General features: G+C 44.0%; 1 protein-coding gene across 3 annotated transcripts in view; it reads right to left on the reverse strand.

Annotated features, from left to right (window-relative positions):
* The window catches only part of slc6a8 (solute carrier family 6 member 8), a 62,367-nt gene extending 44,704 nt beyond the window's left edge, over positions 1-17,663 (reverse strand). Inside the window, exons 1-3 of one of the 3 annotated variants that reach the window (XM_088623781.1) lie at positions 17,585-17,663; positions 14,910-14,971; positions 9,854-10,196 (exon numbers count right to left, since the gene is read on the reverse strand). In XM_088623781.1, coding sequence (XP_088479907.1) covers positions 9,854-10,142 — 289 coding nt within the window. In that variant the 5' untranslated portion in view covers positions 10,143-10,196; positions 14,910-14,971; positions 17,585-17,663. Of the gene's footprint in view, positions 1-9,853; positions 10,197-10,280; positions 10,893-12,016; positions 12,106-14,909; positions 14,972-17,584 lie in introns of those variants that run through there. The other 2 variants (XM_088623783.1, XM_088623782.1) reach the window with 2 other exon arrangements.
* Between the last annotated feature and the right edge of the window lie 4,988 nt (positions 17,664-22,651).

Raw genomic sequence — 22,651 nt, forward strand, 5'->3', positions numbered from 1 at the left:
ACAGGCGTCCCAGATCCCATGTGAATGAACGCGCTTTGCCGAAAATGTTTTTTACCAGTTCAAATTCCATCTCACAGCACAAATACTCTCTGATCACAACGTAGGTGGGTGTAAGGGGGCTGTTTTCTGACAGGAAGCAAACCTACATTCTTACTGCGAGCTCCCTCGAACCTCGAAGCTAGTGAAATCTCAATTTCAAATGTCGTAGCAGTATAGTGTCGGAAAAGTTCGGCTGCATGATTAGAAACCCGCTTTCCTTTGTATTCCAGAATTTCAGGATTAATTAATAATCTCACTCTCTGAGATTATAATTAACCTGACCCATGGTCAATATATTGGTCAACAAGCAAGTCCTTAGAAAAATTAGGCCCAGAGTATTCAACAGTGGGAATACTAATATAAGATACTTCAGTGATGCACAGAGAGGTCGGTGACTTCACCTCAGCTTTTAATTTTCTCCAGATGGTCCTGCAATTCAGTTCTTGCCTGCACTAAGTCTAAGGTACATTTCTTCATACTCTTGCAGCTTGTGTTTGAAAAGCAGCTTTCTTTTTTCATTTATTTTTTGCCATTGCTTGGCAACATATACGTGTTAGAAATACTATTTTTAAAAAATTCATAAATAGATAATCGTATGCAAGTGAATCATACTTAACTCTACTTCCTGCTGTAGTGATTCATAGCCGTTCAGGGACGCCAAATATGTAAGAAAACCGGCTCAGGGACGCCAAATATGTAATCATAGCCAAAATGTAAATGTAGTGGCTCTCTGAAGGCACCAGTTCTGTAGGGTTTGGGCATTTACTGAGACAATTATTAATTGTAGCAGTAAATCACAAAGTTGATTCTTTTGATGGCTTTAGAGTCCAACCATGCGACATAACTCAAACAACGCACACACACAGGTACTAATACACGAGGATACATTTATTAATACATAGAATATGCATTAAACCTAACAGATCTTATCGAGAGGGTTATCAGAATACAAAAGGTATATATTCAGTCAGTTACAAAGTGTTACACATATCAAGAGGACATACGTTCAGTATACCATTCATTTAGACCGTTTCGTAAATGAACTTGGTTATAACTTCTACATTAGATACTCGAAACAAGTACATAACTCTTAGGAATTAAATTGATATCAACTGGTTGGGATAACAATTGAATTCTCGAGCTGTAATGCATTGAAGTTGAATACTCATCCAATCTCTGGGGATTCAGATCTCCTGCGGGCACAAAGAAACAGTTGCAGGCTGTTGCTGTCCAATCCGCGCTCTCTGGCTCGGTGCCAGGCTGTGCTGTGCGGCTTGCGACGGTGTGCTGCTGATGCTCACTGACCTGCTAGTTAAGTTTGTGCACAGGAGAAAAGATGACTGTGGATCCCAGCAAGTCAGGAAGAAGACCGGTTCATTCCTGGTGAAGAGCTAGTTCTGAATAGTGATTCAGCTGTCCACAGTTCCGACCTGTTTACGAGGCCTGCTGCTGGTTACTCTCTGGCAACCTCCACTCTAGACTCTTAGAACAAAGGAAAGTTCTGGCACTCGGACACACTGGCCGTTCCGTGGTTGTCCGGGCTGAGTCTCAGGATGGTCAGGAGGCGCGCTGCGAGAATGTCCTGCCCTTGGGAGCCTTCTGCTCCTGGGCGGTCCTGCCCTAGAATTCTCCTTTGAATTCCCTTTAGAATTCTCCTCAGAATCTTACTGAATCTCTCTGAATCTTGTTGAATCTATGTGTTGCCTGTTTTTACCTGGAGGAACTTCAGCTCATTGATTGGCTGAAAGTTCCATGGGCATCAGAGTCCCACGTGGGTTACTCGGCCCTACCAGTCCCTGATTGGTTGATCAAGGTGAGATATGAGTCACTTACTCCTGACACTTAGGAATGCAGTCCAGATGTCCAACTGGCACTCCCTAGACAGATAGGCGCCAATGGATGACCATTGATCATGATAGCCAGGCTTAGCTAAGTGCATCCCCGTCTGGGAGTTTGTTTCTTATCACAAGAAAACATCTTAAATCAGCTTGCATGAATTCTTTCTCTGTGACTGGACCACAGAGATGAACAGAGAAATGGGGCCTCATTTGGGAAGGCTCAGAACACTTAATTCTTTCTTATTAATAAGCCTCACCGCTACATATCCCCCCTTTTTGAAGGTCACGAGGTCCCGAGGCATTGTTGCCTTCAAAACAAAACAGAGTTAAGTGATGTCCCTTGCCATTAGAACATTAATCTTAAATGTCTACATTACTCCTCGAGAATTCATACCGGGACCAGCATTGGATACAAACAGGATGAATAACATCTGGAGTATGTATAAACATGGTAGGAGACATTATCTAAGTCTAGGAATTACACATCAGGAAGTTCACTGTCAATATCTGATACCTCTGTGGTAGATATTTGGGGAGAAGTCACTTCCTTTCTTTTGACATGCTACCTTTGACTCATTCGTGCTACCCAGAGTACATCTTGATGTGAGAGTACAGCATTCAGAGTACACTGTCAGTCATGATCCAGCTTCCCGGCAGTAGTGTTACAATAACAACAGTTCCTGTTCCCAGCCCTCCGATAAACCACAACACCTGTGTTGGGTATCTGCTAGGGTGGTTTGGAGGTTTGTTCCATTAAAGCAAACTCAACTACCTGTACCTCTTCAGGGCTTACTGTTTCTTGGATTTCTATCCAATTCCTTAGTGTGGCAAGTGAAGGCATCCACGACCTCAAGTTTGGTCTTAAATTGTCTGGTTCCAGACCGTACAGTATTAAGTTCAAGAACACTGTGGCCTTCTCGGGAACTTGCAGGAAAACTGTTTGATTAGGTAGCTGCATTGCGGTAGCTGTATCATGCCTGTCACAAGTCATAGTGTCAGTTAAATGTGGTGTGCTGACCAGCCATTTACTTCCCACCTGCTCTTCATGGGGTTCATTAACCTCCCTCTGCCCATTAGTAGCTTTACACCCTTCATTGGTGAATCGTTTAGACACAGCCAATGGATAGCTTTGGTAGCCATACCCATCTCAAGATTTGGAACCGAATTCAATCTTGGATTGCCTTCTGGGTGAGCTATGAGCGATGGGGTTAATGTCACATACTCCTCTACTGAGAAGAGTGGAATCAAGTGGGTTGGGAATTGTGCCATGGTTAGACTGGCTACAGTGGCACTAAGCTCCCTTAACAGGTCTTGTGTCAACATTCTGGCCTGTTGCACACAAGCATAAACCCACTGTATAACACCAACAATCATGTCCACTGGTTGGGGAATAAGGTTTAACCCTGTTGCATAGGAAGTTGCCTGTAGGGTTTTCCCTAAGCTTTCCAACTTTTGCTGCTGTCGATACAGTCTGTCACTACCCTCTGGCATCTCTGACACCTGCCTTCTTGGGGCAGTCAGGGTGAGAGTGCCAGTAGCACACAAACCTACCAGAAATAGCAAACGTGCAACAGTGGCGGCAGCAATCAGTCCTCCCAAAAGTCTTTTCGGGTGGCTGATCCCAGTCATCCCCTTCTGAGTGACTGTTGCCTTTCTAAGCTGGTGCAGCGTGTACATGGTGTCTTTCTCAGTATGCCCTGTGGCATCTTGGGCACCAACATCCTGGAAATCTGTGGAGATCTGATGCAGCTGCTGATGCTGCTCCTCCTTTTCCAGGGCATTTGCTTTTTCGATTTGTTCATGCCTGTGCTCTAGGAACCCTGCAGGGGGCGGTGCAGCGGTGGAGCATGCCTGACCCTCGGCTGAGTGGTCATCTGGAGCACCTGAGTGATCTGGGATTGTTACCCCATTCTCACTGTTCCGGTCCACCGTGCACACTTCCTGATTGAGGAATCCCTCTATTGGCATGTTTACAATCGTTCGCTGGGCGTGGGTGTAGGACACCTGCTCGCTCCCCCCTTCCCTCGCCCCAGCAGTGGGATAGCTAGTTCACTGTCCTTGAACTTACTATCACTCACCAGGCCCATGTCAGTGCAGGCGGGGATTCTGACACCCCTCTTTGCGATGTCCTGCACTGGCAGGCGGGTGACTTGACCATCCAGCTCCAGTCTGGCTGAACCACTGTTGGTCAGACTCAGACTGACAGACTGAGCTGGTGGCTGTAAGAAAACCGGCTCGGCTTTCATTCCCTGTCCCTTCTGGGGGACTGGGTGTGTTGGAAACCCTGCCGTTGAGGCAGGAACAATCAGGTCAGTCTCACTCACTACCTGGTAGTTGTGAGAAATAATGTTACCTGACTGCAGGTTCCCTGGGTCAAAGCAGAGGGAATCGGCATCTGGGATCAGGTGTGTCCACAGCGCAGTAGTCTCAGAGTTTCTAGCCCTTTCCCTCCCCCGGTGTTCTCATGGCACTTAGGACGCTGGGTGCGGTCCTGTGTGCCTTTGGAACGGGGCTTAGCCAGCTCAGGAGCCTGTGCTCCTTCGAGCAGGGGGGAATTAACCCTGCTGGCTCTGACGGCGAACACAGTCGCTTTAGCAGCTTTTTGCTCAGAGCGACTTTGGACATCATACTCCCAGGCTTTCTGCACAAATCTCTTAATATCAGTCATTTTCATGGTCTGTGCATCTGTATACATTAAGATCATCTTTCTGACTGACGGGTGGAGATTCGCAATGAATAAACCCTTGAAATGTGTGTTCTCTTCGCAACCCTCATCATTTCGCCCTGCAAAATAAGTTCGTCTAAGTCTCTCGTAATATTCACGAGGGGACTCTGCTCTCTCGTGCTTAATGTTAAGAGCGGGGGCTATCGCAGCAGACGGGTCAATAAACGCACTGTATTCTTCGATAAGTGCTTGACAAAGCTGCTCAAAGTCATTACAGACTTCTTTCATCTGCCTAGCCATCCACTCATGTACAGCTCTGCTGGTAGTTTTCCTGACCAGAAACACTTTCTCCTGTTCTGTGGCGTTTGGCAGGTACTGCAGGTTATACCTGAGGTCCTGAATATAACTCTCGATATTATTCTCTGACACTGCGGGGTCAAATCTCTCTATGTCCTTCGCTAGCTCTCTCAGAGAATGGAGATTTATTCTACTAGCTTCTCCGCTGACGGAGATATGGAAGAGATCGTGGTCAGACCTGTCGCTGCTAGAGAGAGTGCTTAATAGCGACTCGAATTCAGACCTTTTAGCAACCATCGTTAAACTTAAAGAGTATTACTTTTAAGTACGAAATCACAGTTTTACCACAGAAAACCACAAGATCAAGTATGCAATCAACCCGGTAGATCGCAAAAGATCACAAAACAATCAAGCACTGCTTAAAGAGCAAGGGGAACTTTTTCTTTCGGCTTTCAGCACACTGTATTGTCGTGTATGAAACCCGCGGCGTTTTATATGAATTATTCCACTTGGTTGACTCATTTCAGTCTTGCCACGCCCGTGCCAGGGACGCCAAATATGTAGTGATTCATAGCCGTTCAGGGACGCCAAATATGTAAGAAAACCGGCTCAGGGACGTCAAATATGTAATCATAGCCAAAATGTAAATGTAGTGGCTCTCTGAAGGCACCAGTTCTGTAGGGTTTGGGCATTTACTGAGACAATTATTAATTGTAGCAGTAAATCACAAAGTTGATTCTTTTGATGGCTTTAGAGTCCAACCATGCGACATAACTCAAACAACGCACACACACAGGTACTAATACACGAGGATACATTTATTAATACATAGAATATGCATTAAACCTAACAGAACACTTAATTCTTTCTTATTAATAAGCCTCGCTGCTACACTGCTAATCCAAAATATTTGTACATATATTTTTTAAAATAACCATGTACATTGGGAATAGAAATGACAGTAAGGCAGAGAGCTTCACTGTGTCATCTGAAGGTCATTTTCACACAGGCCTAGCAAAGAATGGACACATTAAAGTGGCCATTAGTTTTTCTACACAAAGCTTTTTGAACCGTGGTCCTAAAGAGCCCCAAATCAGTTAAGCTGTGCAGGTCACCCAAAATCACCTTTATCAAAAGACTGAGAAACCTGATCAATAAGAAAGGTATTTTAATTACATGAATTCTGGTCCTAAAGGGATAAAAGGTATTCAGATTTGTGCTCCCAATGACCTGAAAATGACTATATTTAACAAATAATGAAACTATGTCTCATGGTTTTAGAAACTGGTGATTTATTGGTTGCCTATAAGATATGCTGTATTGGGGCACCCCAGGACCAGGGCTGGAGACCCCTGTGCTACAGGAAGGACTCTTAAACTACTGCATGAGAAGGTCAATTTTTAAGATTGATAGTTTGAGTGTGCCCCCTATACATTCTGAACTGCACTTTGGTATAATTTATGTTTGCGTCATGACTGAATTTGCTGATTAACTAGACTGATGATTGAAGAGAAAAAAAAACTGTGCTCTTACTGTAAAAGCCAATAGGAAATATTCTGTTGTGCTGCATTTCCTGGATCAAATGATCTTGGGTTCAGTCACAAGAAGATCGTTTCTGTTTGCCTTGTTACTATTTACTGTATTTCTGTCATTAGTCCTTCTCAATGAAAATTACATTTTAAGTGTCTCTATACTGGTCCACACACGGGGAGGGGTTCAGGCACTGACCATTCACCATGAACGGGAAGGTTTTGAAACAAAATGCATGTGAAGACAGTTCTCTGACAGGTCAGGGAATGTGTAAATGAAGCTGAGAGACATGCAGGGAGACAGGAAGATAAAAAATATCACAGACAAAGAGGGAAAAACATATTCTCTCTCACTCCACCTCAGAATGATGGAAAAGCATGGCCGAGGAAAGGATTGTGTGACATAAACAGCAGGGCCAGAACACATTTTTAATTTTCACGTTCCATCTAGAAATGACCTCGCGAATCTTTACAGCACACATGCAGCATGAACAGCTTCTGTCTACTGCATGCTCCCTGGCAATTATTTCGATCAGAACTGTGACTTTCAAATGGATATTCATTCGACTCTAAACATGTAGCGGAGCAGTGGCTCTGTGGCTAAGGATCTGGGGTCTGCGAAAAGACAAATTCCTAATGCAAGAAATTGTATATGGCCAAAAAAGTGATCTTACGCAGTAAATATTTTCACATTTAAAAATGCGTTAATGGTTCAATGGGTGTTGCGGCTGTGATGATTCATTCTCTCTTGAGAATTCATTCTGAGATAACAATGAATGATAATCAGGGGCGCTTATACAGATTGTTTTATACCTAAGGAGCCCAAAGCGTGAAGCCAACATCACTGAAGCCCAGCTTCCACCTGCTTCTACACACAGAAACTATTCTGCAGCAGCAGCCCCACTGCACAACAGATCAGAGGGAGAAGGGAGAAACTGCTTCACCAGTTGGACTATGGAAGAACATTTAGGGGACCAGATTGAAGAAACCCAGAGTAGAATCCAGCCAGGACACCTGGAAGGTACTATGGGATCTTTAAAGACTAAGGAGTCAAGTCTCATCCGAAGGATGTCCACTGTCACCACACTGAGGCATTGGTTTCGAAATTCTGTTCCAGAGGAAAGAGCGCCACCTACTGGTCCACCAGCATCACTTACAGCAACAGCAACATGGCCCTCCCTTGCTTACAGTAGGTTCTTTGATCTGAAGATATCACATAGATAACATAGTAGCTGAGAAGTTGGTGATTCTGCTGATAATCCTGTGTCTGTCAGCTACAGATGCATAATCTCAACAAAATCCACAAATACTTTTTAAAACCAGTAAAGAACAACAAATTACTCACGCAGCCTTGCAGGTAATAATTTTGGTCATCTCTGAAACTGTATCAATCATGCAGACAGCCTGTCCAAATTGTAATTAAGATGGGCGCCCTTAGCCTAGGATGCTAATACAGTATATTGAATGCAGACAGAAATTCAAGGTAGAATAACAGTTTTGTCAACAGAAGAGACCGTGAGACTAAAGGACCTCCTGCAACTAAACAACAATCTGGGGCTTTCACTAGCAAACCTATTCTAGAAATTGGCATTTACAGGAGCACATGCATTCTGTTACAAAAAAAGACAGGATTTTGCTCCATTTGTAACCTCTGAATCAACTGATGTTTCGCATCACGACAGCCCTCTTGGCAGCAGACGAAATCGAGGCTTCAGCACGGAGAGGAGACTTGGGACTGACGCGCGGGCGCCTTTTCCCAGCGAGCAGCAGAACGCACGCAAGCCTCCGCTGCTGAACAGAGCCCTGCTGCAGAACCATTTCCACCACACGTTTTCTCTTAATAACACTCAGAGCGCAAGCGCCTCCCTTCTGGAGGAGCGTGACACTCATGGTGGCACACATGTGAAAAGCACAGGAGTCACTTAGTGTATCTGCTTTTTGGCACAATAATATAGGTGCAAAATAAGATAAAACTGAATGAATGTGCATGAAAAAACTGAAATGCATTATGTATTCAACTCATTAGACTTTATGCAATGTTTAGATTCAGATGGACTACGTCAACTATCAAAGCAATAATAATATTGTTGAACGCGTTCTTGTAGGACAGAGATACATATAATATTAGTTCTCTTTGAAAATTTGTAGTCCTACCTTCTAGACTGCCTCTGTATCAAAGATCAAACGGTGATTCAATCAATTAAAATGAGGTAAAAAGCTTTTGGAAAAGAAAAAAAACTGCTTATTCCCAAGGTTTAGGAGAAATAAGCACACGCAGAGAGAAAAAACGATGGCAGCATGAAACAGAATTTCGGAGCAGGACGGCCAGGATATTTTTTTTTTCCGATTTGCAGATACAGGATTATGTTTTGTCAAGAAGACAATAACTAGGGACGGACGGAACACAAAGAGGGTCGATCCCCACGCGTCCTTCAGACACAGGAGGCGCGCGGCTCACACGGTGGCACCTTCCACAGGAACACTCGAAGAGTGTGTGCAGAGAGCTGGGGAGGCCGGGAGAAAGCGGGAAAGGGATCCCCAGGGATCAAACGCTCTTTTACGGGAGCTACATGGGAACAGGGTCGATCATAGACGGGTACAAGGGGCAGGGACGGGACAGAGAGGAATGCGTCGCGCTCCTGTGCGCTTGAACAAGTGCTGTTACGACAAAACCCTTCGTGTTTCTATACCAGAGAGAAAGCGAAAGCAGCCATCGCCAGAGACGGAGCAGTGTGGTGCTGTGCCACTCTGACACAATAAGCTGACTCTCCCCTTTCAGTCTCTCACTGTTACATCACCTGGAGACAGGAACAGGGGCAGAGAGATCACGAGAGGCTATGAGAGGGAACGGCAGCAGACATAAACACATGCAGATATGAACAGATTGTTGATGGACAAGTCCACGGTCAGGCGGATGTAAAGATTTTCATATATCTCTAGAAGCTACAACATAAGTGAGTGCTCCTTTAAACAGAAGGCTCTTACTCAAATTTGCTGTAAATAATACCAGGTCTTCACTGTCAAACAAAATTATCTGAAAGCAAACCATTAATTGATTTTGAAAGTCGTAGGGTTTAAATAGTCCTTTGAGAAGCCATTTGATCTCCCATTAAAGTTCAGTTTTGCGCAGCTTGCAAAAGCTACTGACACAGCTACTGTACGTCACGGGAGCTCTACAGAGAACAGATACAACATTTCTGCGCAGTCAAGTTTTAGCTACTGCTGCCGATTACCTGCATCTGATAGGTAATGACTGGCGGAGTGCATGGCTGTCGGGGGCTGGAATCTGAAGTGTGCACATGACTCTGAGTCAGTGACATAGCGGTAACTGACCAAAAATAAACAAGTGCATCCTGAATTCCAGTCGGAAAACTGAGCGGCAGGAGGACAAACCGCCCGTGACGACACCACTGTGAGAGGGTTAAGGGGTTCTGGGGGTGCGGGGGAGGGGGTGGGGGAGAGTCAGAAGGGAAATGAAGCCTTACCTCCACCGTTCTTGTAGCACAGGTAAGGGAAGCGCCACACGTTCCCCAGACCCACGGCGAAGCCCACACAGGACATGATGAAGTCCATCTGCCTGGTCCAGGTCTCTCTTTCCGGGTACACTACCCTGTCCACTGCGGGCACCCCCGCGCCCCCTGCCCCCGCCGCCGCTATGCCAACCAGGTTGCCGTTGGCACCCTGGTGCCCACTGCAGTTCGGGATGAGGTGCCCTTTCTTCTCCTCCCCCAAAACCACAGAGCAGCAGTCGTCCTTCAGCATCGACTTCTCCATCTCCGCAGCTGGACGGCAGCAAACCAGAAACCCTCCTGACCCTTCCTGTCAGCTCTGGGAGGAAGACCAGAGAAGTGTTCAGTCAGTATTTTGTTTTTTTTTAAAAAGCAACAACCTCAGGTAGTAGAATCCTCTTACATTGGTCACAGCTCAGCTGTCATCCAAGAATCAAGACCGCTGTTCTTATTTTTAGTCTCAGTAGCGGCTAACCAGTTCAAAACAGAACCTGCTCTCTCCGTTTGATATAGATTTTTTTGGACGTTCTGTATCTCAGCTTTCCGTAACAATAAAAGTCAGCGGGTAAAGATATCAGTTCTTTTTTTTGGGAGAAATGTAAAAAACAATCAGCCCCAGAAAAGGCTGATAAAATATCGCCGTGGATCGGAAATCGATGCGGAAAAACAGCTGTTTTTTTTTCAAAAAAAAAAAGGGAAAAAAATGAGAAGAGGTCAAAAAAGCACCAGCCGGACAGCACCTTCAAAAACAATCCACGAAACACTTAAATGTGAGTCTGAAGAATCGCATGGGAACGTATCTCTCAAAGAGGAGACAGGAGGGAAGAGAAAAAAACTAGCGGTGCGCCTTGCTCTCTCTGGTCTCCGGTGGAAAGGCTACTGCGCTTGCTGTGCTGCTTTCCTATAGCCCTGCGCTCACTGCTTCATTGTCTCTCCTGTGTCTGGTGCAAGTGTAGCTCTGCTCCTCGTGTCTGTGCTCCTCTGTGTAGGCTCTGCTGAGGACTGGCAGGCAGCGCTGACTCGCAGCTTAAAAGACGTCACCGGGATTTAGTCCCCACCCCCCATCCCTCCTTCAGAACACACACTCATACCAGGCTCCCTCCCTCCCTCATTCACACATCCAGACGCTCTCTCCCGCTCCCCACGCCCCCTCTCTGTCACCCCCTGTGCCATATCTCGTGTTTCAGATTCAATCAGGCTTCATCTCATATCAGGTACAATACGTGCTCACTGGCCGACACGGCTGGAGGTCGGACTTGTACTGGACTCTGTCAGAAACGCAAGTCAAACAAAAGCTGTCTAAGAATAAATCACTGCTGTTTTTTGTACACAGGCTGAAGGGTGAAATATAAAAAAAAATTAAGGAAAATAAACTGCACAGGCAGAAATCTACAACTGAAAACAAACTGTTATAAGCTGCATCTAAGTCAACGATTTGCCTTTTCGATGCAGTGAAACAGTGCGACATTCGAACAGAGATGCACTCTGTTGTAGTTTGAATAGTCCACATAGGGATTGTGCTGCTGTCAACACAAGACCAATTTCTTTAAAATGAGATCGCAGGTACAGTATGTGCTGTGTGTTGTGTAACCGTGTCATGAATAGAGGACTAAACAGAGTAAAGCTTCCTTGAATATAACACTGGAGAAGAAAGAAAAGAAGATGTATTCTATTCTTCAGGGGTAATTAGTTTTTTTTTAGGTTACAGATTCTAAATAGATTTGAACAGATTAAAAACTTTAAAAACCCATCTGGTGACCTAGAAATATAAAAATAAATTTGTGGTAGAAATACTTCCACTGTCCCTGGTAGCAGTAGCAAAAAAAGAAATGTTTGTACCTCCTTTAAATCCCCCCACTAGATCTCAATGTCATATCGATGCAGGAAGGGTATTAAAAGCTCTCCCTCTACTCACAAGCACCTTTTCCACCTGCATCCCCACACAGCTCAGAACAAATGGCTGGAGCTCGTTCCCAGAGTAAATCTGAAATTGAAAGCTGTTCTGCCTGTGAGAAACACATACTGCTACCTAGTTATACTTGCAAATGCACAAGACAGTAATGTTGCTGTTAGCACTGTGTCCGGTCTAGCCATCCACTTTACCATTACCTAGAGTACAAGATCCCTGCAGTACGTTACCTTGAACTGAGCTCGGTGCTGGAGACTTACTATTCTGGTGCTGGACTATAAGAGGTCTTGGCTCACATGCCACAACGCCTGGCCAGTGTAATCTCATTCCCCCCAAGTGAAGCCTAGAGGGTATTACTGCACAGGGTATTGTGTATCAGTCCAACGTATAAAAATAGCTCCTCGGCCAAGTTATATCACTGTGTGTCAAAATGTTTCTTTACCATACTAAGGCAACAGTGGTGAAGAGTCCCCATGAATGGAAGATGCACCAGTCTTAAATCCTACAACAGCTCTTGTACATAGGGGATAGGGAGACTTTAAATTGGACTCATTGACAAAGAAAAGTAGACAAGACTAGCTAGCCTGTGAGAGGAACAGTGTTTGAAGCCGTTCTGCAGTTAAATTCCACTGTCGGTGTTGTAATCTTAAAGGTTCGCTGACATCGTACTGTATCTTTGAAGAGACCTCTATTGCCAATTTGACTGACAAACTATGAAAGACATGACGGCATTGATTAAACTCTGATTACAGGGACTGACTTTATTCACGATGAAGCGATAGCAGTCAGTGACAGTTACAATTTCAGCTGCTGTATTATAGCTGAAATGTAGACAGAAAAAGCTCTGTCACTTTTTGTATAATGGTTTACGAATCTAAGCAGGGGGTTACTATCGTTGTGGAGCAGCAGGGCTATCTGCTCCTTGTGTATGTCATGTGAACATGTCATGTCCTGCAGCATAACCTGGAAACGTGGAAGTCAATGTGCCATAAAGACGTCATGACACTTTCTAACCTTTATCTTACTTTTTGAGAAGTGGTGTCCTCCCTTCCATATGTATAAAAGGTGCAGGGGGTAAAGGAGATACTTTAATCTTCTCCATATGCTTGATTGCAATGGACATGAGAGATGTTTATTTACCATGTTTACTCATATGGTTTTAATTCATTTTTATAATAACAGGCTGGAGTTTTTCTTCTGTTTCACTGGGAAGGGTTAAGAAAGCTGACAAGAGAACACACTTACACTGTATGCGCGGAGGTATTACTCAGAGCTTCGTTTTCAAAGCAATTATCGATTTAAAGTATGCCATTTTAGAAAAAGAGCTTCAGCCAAAACACGCATTGAGGACTCCATGTTTCCCTCTTGTGGCAAGCCGTAGTACTACAGTAACGAAAACGGTTCCATCTCGGAAATTTCGCCACAAACCACCTATAGGATCAATTTATCAGCACAGACATGAGTGATTTATCACACTGTCTGGCACAATTAATCCTTCCTGGCATTCAAACACACAGCAGCAATTCCATGAATAAACATTCAAATCAACTAAATATGTTTTCAGTCAGGTTTTGGAATAATCTCTTCACAAAGGAAATAAAAGTAACATCTCTTGATAAGCTCTTGACTGCTTGACGAAGACCCTAAACATGGACCACAAGAAACAAACACAAAATTTGATAAAGTTAATGTTTTCTCAGCAACATAATTCTGTCCTATTGCAGAGGCAAATTGTCTCGTTTGTGTTTTTTGCCAAAATGAACATATTTCCTCTTTGACACAGGAACACAAAGTCAACACTGAGCACAGAAGGTTCTCAAATTCTAGTGTAATGAATAATAATAATGATAAAAAAACTTTATTTTATATAGCACCTTTAAAGGTGGCTTCTCAAAGCGCTTTACAGAATGACAACAACAATAAATAAGAAGAATACACAAGATAAAACACAATTACAATACACACAGGAGGACGTGGATGGTGGTACTAAGTCTAGTAGGAGCAGAGGGGTAAAGAATGGAACCAGTTCAGTAAAGGCTCTTCTAAAGAAGAAGGTTTTGAGTCTGGATGTGAAGGAGTTTAGAGAAGGTGACTCTCTGATATCCTTGGGGGCTTGGGGGACAGTTAGAAGAGCGAAGGTTGTGAGGTGGGGAGTAGGGCGACAGTAGTTCAGACAGGTACTGAGGTGCCAAGCCATGCAGAGCCTTATACAGTAGGTGAGCATGAGGATTTTAAAGTCCACACGGAATTTGACAGGAAGCCAGTGCAAGGACTCAAGGATAGGAGTAATGTGAAGACTTGCACTAGACCTGGTCAGGATTCTGGCTGCCGAATTTTGGACATACTGTGGTTTGTTCAATATAGATTTAGACACCCCAGCATGTAGAGCATTACAGCAGCGTAAGTACAGAAAACCCATGGGAAAAGAGCAAATACCCTATAGTAAATTTACCACAGTACACTCTCATAAGTGTACATGCAGCCACAAACATTTTGCCCTTTGGCCTTATTTTCACCCTGCCTGCATGTAAAGATTCAAATGGCTCATCCCTTTAAAGATGAATGCATCACATTCTTGCTATTATCCTGTTACTCAGTTGGTAGGATCTAGAACAAAGGTAAATCATTATGTCTACATAAATCAACACTCTCAAAAAGTGTAGAGTTAGTTAAGTGTTCATTTAATCACTGGTGTGCCTCTTCTTCCTAAAATAAGATTTACTCCCTCCAGGTGTTACACGAGTTGAAAGATTTGGAGTTTGATTAAAGAATGGAGGAGTCTTCAACGTGTCCCAGGTGATCTCTCAGACAATCCAATCTAGCATTGCGCATTCCACAGCCAGCCCATCCTGTCTTGATTGTTCCTTTATTAAACCTGTAAACTAATCACCTGGCTTACATCAAGAGGGAGGGGAGCTTATCCTCCATCAATTACTGGGAACAAGCCAGCACTGTTAATCAGGAGCACACAGCCCGTCTGCAGCAGGCCAGAATCTGCCTCCCTGAACCACGTGGCTCAAGTGGCCAGGAACACATCACACTACATATTCGCCCTTCTCATGACGTTGTTCAAGTGTTTTTCTCAGTTAGGAAGACAAATATGAAGGAAGCTTTTGCTGTTACCTTCAAGCTGCTTGTGCCCTTCCTCATTTCAGATGCCCCACTCTTTGCAGCGAAGCAGATATCTGAGGGAAAAAGAATACACGTTTAACCTATTGTCTGAGAGGGTTCAGGGTTTAACAATACACCACAGAGATTCTTCACATCAAAGTTCTCCCAGCGCAGCCTTCATGAACCTAGGGAGGCGCAGCCAGCACGGAATTAAGCTAAACGGATGCAATCTGGGCCAGAGTGAATCATGCTTACTGTAACAATAAAAAATTCCAACGCTTCTTTATCTACCAGACAGGAGCCAAGTTCAGAGGTTCACAGCTTACACACAGAAGCCACATGAGTTTTGATTCAATCGAAGGTCCTTCCTCCAAAAAAAACCCGAAACTAGAAACTCAATCCATGGATGTAGCTCTAGGAATATGATGTGACAACAGGTAGCACATTACCATTGACACGCATATACAGCATCTTACTTGACAGCATGTCCGAGTGTGGAGATTGGCAAGGCTCTTAACAAAGAGTTCTGAAAAGGGGTTCGTTATGGAATCCTTTAAGTATGAGGTATATCCCATGACCAATAACTGATTCTAGCTCTATAGCTGCCAAGTACAACAAAAAATAGAAGTACCGAAGAAAAGGATCGTCATTGGACCAACAGAATAATTACTGTAGAGATCGCACAAAGCAAGTTAAATGCACTGTGTTTTGCAAAAAGTTGCTCCAAAATACCTTTTACGGAATGAAGTTGACACTCTTTCAGAAATATACAGTATATACACTGGGAGGTATTAAAAACTCCATGAGCGCAATTCATTCCAATACTCATTTGTAGGGTTTTAAATGCATCTCACTTTACAACACATACAGTACAGTATATCTTTATGTACAAAAAACAGTTTGTGAAAACATTTAATACATGGAATGTAAAGTACTGTTAAAGCCTTGGAAATGTCACAGGGAAACTGTGGTGAAAGGAACAATATTGTTCACACTACTTAACTATAATCCATAGATAGTTAATAACTTTGAGTCCCTATCTCTCTATTTTGTAATGCACTACAAACACTAATGAGTCAGGATTAAATCATATCTCAATGTTTCACCGTTTTACTAGGAAAGCTACATATTTGGGGGGTGCTACTGTATATACAGTATATATGTGTGTATTGCCTTATAAATCATTATAAATACGTTTGATCTTCTGAGCACAGCTGTACTTTGAATTACTTTGACAGTCTTTACCCAAAACATACAAAGAGACTGGAGACAATACTTGTGCATCCCCAAACAGCTGTCTGCTCTTTTAGATCATTACAGTATACAGACACTGGTAAATATGTTCTCTCAAATGTGTGATGCTGGGTACATTTATCCTCCTTTCACAAGGAAACAAATTCCTTACAATAGCAAAATATTGCATTAAAAACCTTAAACCTTACACAAAAAAGATAAATTTGCATTCTAAGAATGCAACATATTGAAAATGCAAGTACTCTGAACAGAGATATGAGGCAGCACAGGCATCCACTCCCACTCTTTCCTAGTAAAAGGAGGATGTGATGAACTGTATTCCTACTCGGTTAAACTAATCAGCCTTTATTTAACCCATTCAGTAGTTAAATAATTTCAGTCAGCTGACAGATTCTCATCTACAGTGACGACCTGGCCAAGAGGCTTAAACAATCGCTGCAACAGATGAGAGAGAGAGAAAAGAGCAATTAGCAAGATGTACTGTAAATAATAGGACAGGACAGGGCAGTGCTCACCAGTGCAAGTGTCAGGTGGAAAAGATTGAATCGCACGACTGAGAGAAAGGACGAGAAGGTGGGCAGTTTCAGCTCACTCGGCAGATTTTTCGAGGCGTGAGCAAAATTTCAATGATTTGTGCCCAAAATCGTGCAGGTGTTTCAGTCTGATATAAAAGTACTACATCTACAACTGCAGGGTGAACTGCAATAACATCTTAAGACAGGGAAGCTGGGAAGGTGTTTTTGCAATTAAAGAGTACCTTCAATGTCTGCAATCAGGCAAGATGGTTATCCGTTCACTAATAAAAACATCAGTGAGTCTAAAAATACTCATCACCAGTCTGTGTGACGTGTTTCCGAACGTTTGCACTATACATGTGCGAAGTTCCTAATACACACTCTTCCAGACCATGCTGGTCTCTAGTCACCATTAGCCTTCCTGTCACAGCAGATCCTCTTTCAGCTACGGAAACTATTGACATGAACTAACTGCCTCGCCACGAGACAACAGAAAGCACAAGACTGCTTGAAGACAAAAGCCAGTTGAAAGTCACCCACTCAAAGCCCTTATAAACAAAAGAAGAACTTTACAAAGAATAAGTGCAGACAGAGCGACCAGATTCCATGACTGCAGCTGCAGATAATTTAAAGATGTGCTGTGACCATAATTATTTATGTTGCCTGTAATTAAAAAAGACGTCAAAATGTTTTAACCATCAACTAAATCTAAGCCCTTCGGCTCTCTAGTGTACAGTGAGCACCATATTGTTCTCCCTGCCAAATTCAAGGCCACCTGTGTAGGTTGCTCAATACAATTTAATGTCACGTTTTTAACCTGCACACACGTGGTTCCTGAAGACCAGGGCAGGTTTTCATTATAAGATCAATCCACATTCAAAGTGAGATCAACAAAAACAAACTGCATTCAGAAGTTACCGTTTAAAAAAATGACTTGCTCCTGGTCAGGTGATCTTTGATTCCAGGTCAATCTGCATGACCGGAGCAATTCCAGTACCTGAAATAGACAGAAATCACAGCCCGGTTGCTGAATTTTCTTTTCTTTCTTTTTCTTTTCACTCATCCCTCCAATTTCTAACTGCTTTATCAAAAACAGGGTCACAGATACAGGGTCATACATGGCCCATCCCTGCAAGCAATGTACAATGTACAAGGCAAGGTACACCCTGCACAGGACTGCAGTCCATCGCAGGGCACACAAACAGACACACACACCTATTTTCCTATTTTCCCACAAGCGAATTAACCCACCAGTATGTCCTTGGACTGTGGGAGGAGACCAGAGCACGCAGAACAAACCCACCTGAACAAGGGTAGGACATACAGACAGCACCCCAGGAGTCCAACCCAGGGCTCTAGCACTGTAAGCCAGTGCTAACGTGCCAACCCTTTTCTTTAACCAATATGTATTAAATCAGAATAATTTCTACTTTGTACCTGAAGGGAATGGTTTTGCATTTTAATAACATTTATAATCATTTTCCTGTAGGCTGAAATGATTTATTTTGTGAGTTTAGAACACACGGAATTATAACCACAAAGAGCTTTAATAATACACATGATCATAAAGTGTAATGTTATTGCAGGTCATTTGCATTCTTTGCAGCTTCCACATCACTTTCATCTCAAAGTCCTTTGCACAAAGGAGGGGACTCACTTCCTCAAATACCGAAGTGCAGCCCCTCCAGGGTCACACACAGCTACCATTCTGCACCAGCAGCCCCACTGCACAGCACAGAATTAAGAATCATTTTTCTGCAAATCACTGGAACAGGAATGTTAATGACCAGGGCTTTAGGACCTTGGTTTAGTGTTTCATCTGAAGGACAGCAGTTCCTACTGTTCAGTGTCTCCTTTCACATTACTGGGGCATTGGCTGGGAATTCCAGCCCAGAGCTAAGAGCGCCACCTACTGCTCCACTGCAGCCAGTATGCACCAGCAGCCCCGCTGCAGGATCAGGCAAACTAATTTTGTCAGATACTGGATATAGTTCAGGAAGCCTGAAGCAGTGTTAACTACCATATCAGTATCCCTTCATAAAAAATATGTAATAATATAGTAATATAAAACTTCTCAACAAGGAAGTACAAAGATTTTCTTCCGTAACATAAGAAGTGTGCATCTGTTGCGTACTTTTTTTCAACCCGTTACATTTTTAAAACTGTTTAAATAACCCCAGAATGTATTTTGAAATATATATAGTACCTTTTATCAATCTTGTGTCTTTAGTCCCGATATTTTTAAAAACGACTCCGTTTGACCGGTACTGTGCGCGGCAGCAGCGTGTAGGCCCGGTTGCCAATGACAACGCAGAGCACGCGCTCGTTTGTGGAAACATAAATTTGTGGAGAGAAATATGATGCACTAATGTTATTTTTGCTGGTTAATCGTTAAAGTGGTCTTGTATCGTCGATCGTAAAAAAGCAGTTTGAAATTCACAAGGCAGGGGGCGGATTTCAACGCCTAAGAGTGGAGCGCACAGTGCTGCCTGCGTGCCCCCTCTTTACAAGCAAGGCCGTGGAGGTGAGTCTCCAGGGTGAATCTCCCTCGATAGCTGCTTCGAGACAGAAGGGAATATCTCCAAATTCAGTACCTTTGACGGGCTGAAAGAGTCAGAAAAAATCTCCGAATCGCAAAATCCGCGGGAGGCACGCGAGTGGCTCGTAGTGACGTCGGCGGCGCTCGCGCCACCGCCCCCTGCTGGTTGGCTGCCCGAACGACGGCCGTGCCTCCTCGAGCTGCCCCGCGGGGGGGAGTGACGTCACTGTTCTGCGCCGCTTGGGGGGGGCTCCGTTCTAATAAACGTGGAGCTCTTTTTGACATCGAAAACAAACTAGCTACGGCGAAGATCTGTAAAATGCCGTTTAACGTATAACCGTCACACTTCAAAAAAGTGTTTTTTGAACTGAACTGTTTTTTGCTTTTCCACGCATTCAGGACTGCAGATCCAGATTTCTGCGTGTCATTGAATCTGTACTGGACCAATAAAAACTAGCTACGGCGTCGCATCTTTAACTCGTTTTCTCGTGTGAAATCAGTCCTGCCGGGGGGTATTTCAGACAGCCTGGTTGCAGACGTATTTGTGTGGTGTTTATTTAAAGCATTTAAAGCATGGTGGTGGTGGAGAGGAGTCCCCATTACCTGTAAAGCGCTTTGAGTGGAGTGTCCAGAAAAGCGCTATATAAGTGTAAGCAATTATTATTATTATTATTATTATTTCATAAACACCACCCAGCTGGAAAGTAGCGCCCTACTGTCCATCTGAACTCGGAGTCTCCGACTCTTCTCCCGATCGCCTTCAAAGTGAAACGCCAGGCACCTGGTGACCAGTCGGCTGGTACTGCGCAATTTAAGGCTCCACGGCCGAAACGTTGTGTTTCTTTTCTTCTCTATTCAGCCTGGAATAAACCTTCACTTAACTCGTCCGACAAGCGCAGCTGGCTCGGCTCGGCTTGGGTCGGCCCAGCCCAGCTGTTCACACCGCGCCAGTAGCGCTACACGGGCTAAGAAGAGAGCAGGGGAGGACAGTTTCATTCCTTCCTGCAGGTTTCGGTACAGACTTGAAAAGGTCTGTCTCTCCTGTGTGGTGTTTGTGGTATACCGTGTGATAACCTCTCATGGACGTTTCTTTCATCCATTGCGTTTGAGCCAGTATGCCTTCATTTTCTCATCTCTGCTTCCGTAGCCATTTAAGGAATTAGGTTTTTATTTTTCAGTCCACTTGTTTGTTGCTGGCTTGCCCTCGACTTGCTAAGACAATTGCGGAAAACACACAGGTCCGCGTGTTCATCGGGCAATTACAGTATAAAACACGTGAGCCAGATGCAGACGACAGCAACCAAAAATAATGTGACGTTTCAGCACAAGCAGCCTTTGTCTCTGACTTACACAGTGGAGCAGAAACAGTGCAAAACAGAGTTTAGGAAAATATTGCAGTTTCTTATCTGAGGATTTTTGGGGGATCTTAATAAGATTACTGGCCCTGTCTCTGACTCATCCCTCTCTATCCCCCCTCCCTCTTTATCTCTCTCTGTCTCTTTTTCATTTCTTTCAAATTCTAATTGGATTCTGATTCTGACAGCTGTGGGAATTCTTGGATTTGATTTGTTATTTTAGGAAACAGTATCTAATCCTAGAGCCTTTCTTGCTGTGCAGCAGAAAGTGCATCTCTATCTCTGCTTCTCCCTGCTGACAGTGGGATCACAGCCTGTCCTCTATGGGCAGCCAGATCAGCCTGTGTCCAGTTTCCATGGCCAGGCTATGGTTAAGCCTGTTTTCTCTGGGCAGTCTGTGGCCAGGCTGTAGTCACTGAGCCTGTACTCACTGGGCAGCCAGGTCTGCCTGAGTCGCCCTGTTTGTATGGCCAAGCTCTGGTCATTGAGCCTGTTCTCTATGGGCAGCCAGGCATGCCCACCTGTGTCCAGTTTCCGTGTCCAGGCTGTGGTCACCTAGGCTGTCCTCTCTGAGCAGTCACGTCTACCTTTGATGCCTAGTTTCTTGACTTTCACTCTCTGTCTCTCTCCTCTCTTCCATTCTGTTTCCTCTTTTTTTCACTCTTCCTCTCTCTGTGTCTCCTCCCAGCCTGCCCACTTCCTTCCAGCCCACCAGGCTGTCCGAACTGCCCTGTCCACTCTAAATCACACAGCAGACAAGCCAGCTTCCGTCATCGTCACGACGGCTGATAGTCTTTCTGCTTTAAATTCTCTTCTTTCTCATTCTAAGTACTTAAAGATTAAAAAGAAAAGAGGAACTAAAAGCCGAGATGTAAATAATTGCTTTTTGTGCCTTTGATGTGGTTTTCCCTAAATGAATGGCAAAAATGCCAGAAATAAATACACTCAGCTTAAGTCAATCTGTTGATACAATTTTCTGCCTAGAATGTATTTAATTCAGTTGTGTTTATCTAGTTTAATTGGATCTAATTCACAATGGAGTGCTGATGAAATTATCGTCTTTGCTGTTTGCTGTTTGGTGCTGTAGCTCTGTGAAAATGCTGCCCCTCCCATCATTTTTTATGGTTTGCTGAGCAGTGCAAGAACATTGCTGCTTCCTGACTGCATAATGACCCCCCATTGCATTCATTTGCAGAGAGGGAACAGGAGTTAACAGAGATTTTCAAATTGAAACCCTTGGTTTTGTAAGCCTTGGCTTACTGGACTGTTTCACCGCACACTGAGTGAATAGACTAGTCCCACAGAGATACCGTTTTCAATTTACTAGGGCAGTAAAGTGCTCGAGCAGAAGATTTTTGTTCGCGGTTTTCCTTTTGTATTCCATTAATTTCTTGACAAGACAGGAACTGTAGTCATATTGAACAAGACGCCTGCTGGTGGTATGTGACTGCGTGTGCATTTGTGTCTGCATGCACATGTGCGTGTGTGTTTGCGTGTGTGCGCGTGTGTGCGTAGGAGGGTTAGCTCTACATCGGACTTGCTCTGTCAGGTCTAGTTTACAACATTAGCAAAGAGAATCGATTTTCCTATAAATGGCAACCTGTTCTTTTAAAAGAGCCCTGTTACAGTTTTAAGAGAAACCAAGGCTCCATCCGCCAGCTTTCAGCTTTCTGCTTCATCATGTCACAGATTTCCAAATCAGCTCCAGGAGTTTGGAATGAGGTTGAAGCCTAAGACCTTCCCTGCGCCTGTCACATCCTTTCATGCAGTACACTTCCCTCCTGTCTGCTCCTGCATTTTTTTTTGCATCGAAGCCTTATCTGATGCGCCGAGCAGAGAGCAAGCTCTGGTCTGGGCTTGCAGTGCCCGAGAGAGCTTCTATTAATAAACTGCTTTACAGCTGCTGAGAGGTTTTTTACAGATGCCCTTTGTGTCACCTTTTGCTTGTCTTGTCATACAGATTCTTGGTTCTTTTATTTATATTCTGCGCAGCACATTTCTGCAGCAATCACCGTGCCGAAGTGCTGGAATAAAGATGGGCCGTGTCGGGGAAGCAGTGGGCCCCAGCTTGGGGATGGGCAGGGTGGGGGG

Source organism: Lepisosteus platostomus, chromosome 3 (genome assembly GCF_059453375.1).
Source record: "Lepisosteus platostomus isolate fLepPlt1 chromosome 3, fLepPlt1.hap1, whole genome shotgun sequence".
NCBI lineage: Eukaryota > Metazoa > Chordata > Actinopteri > Semionotiformes > Lepisosteidae > Lepisosteus > Lepisosteus platostomus.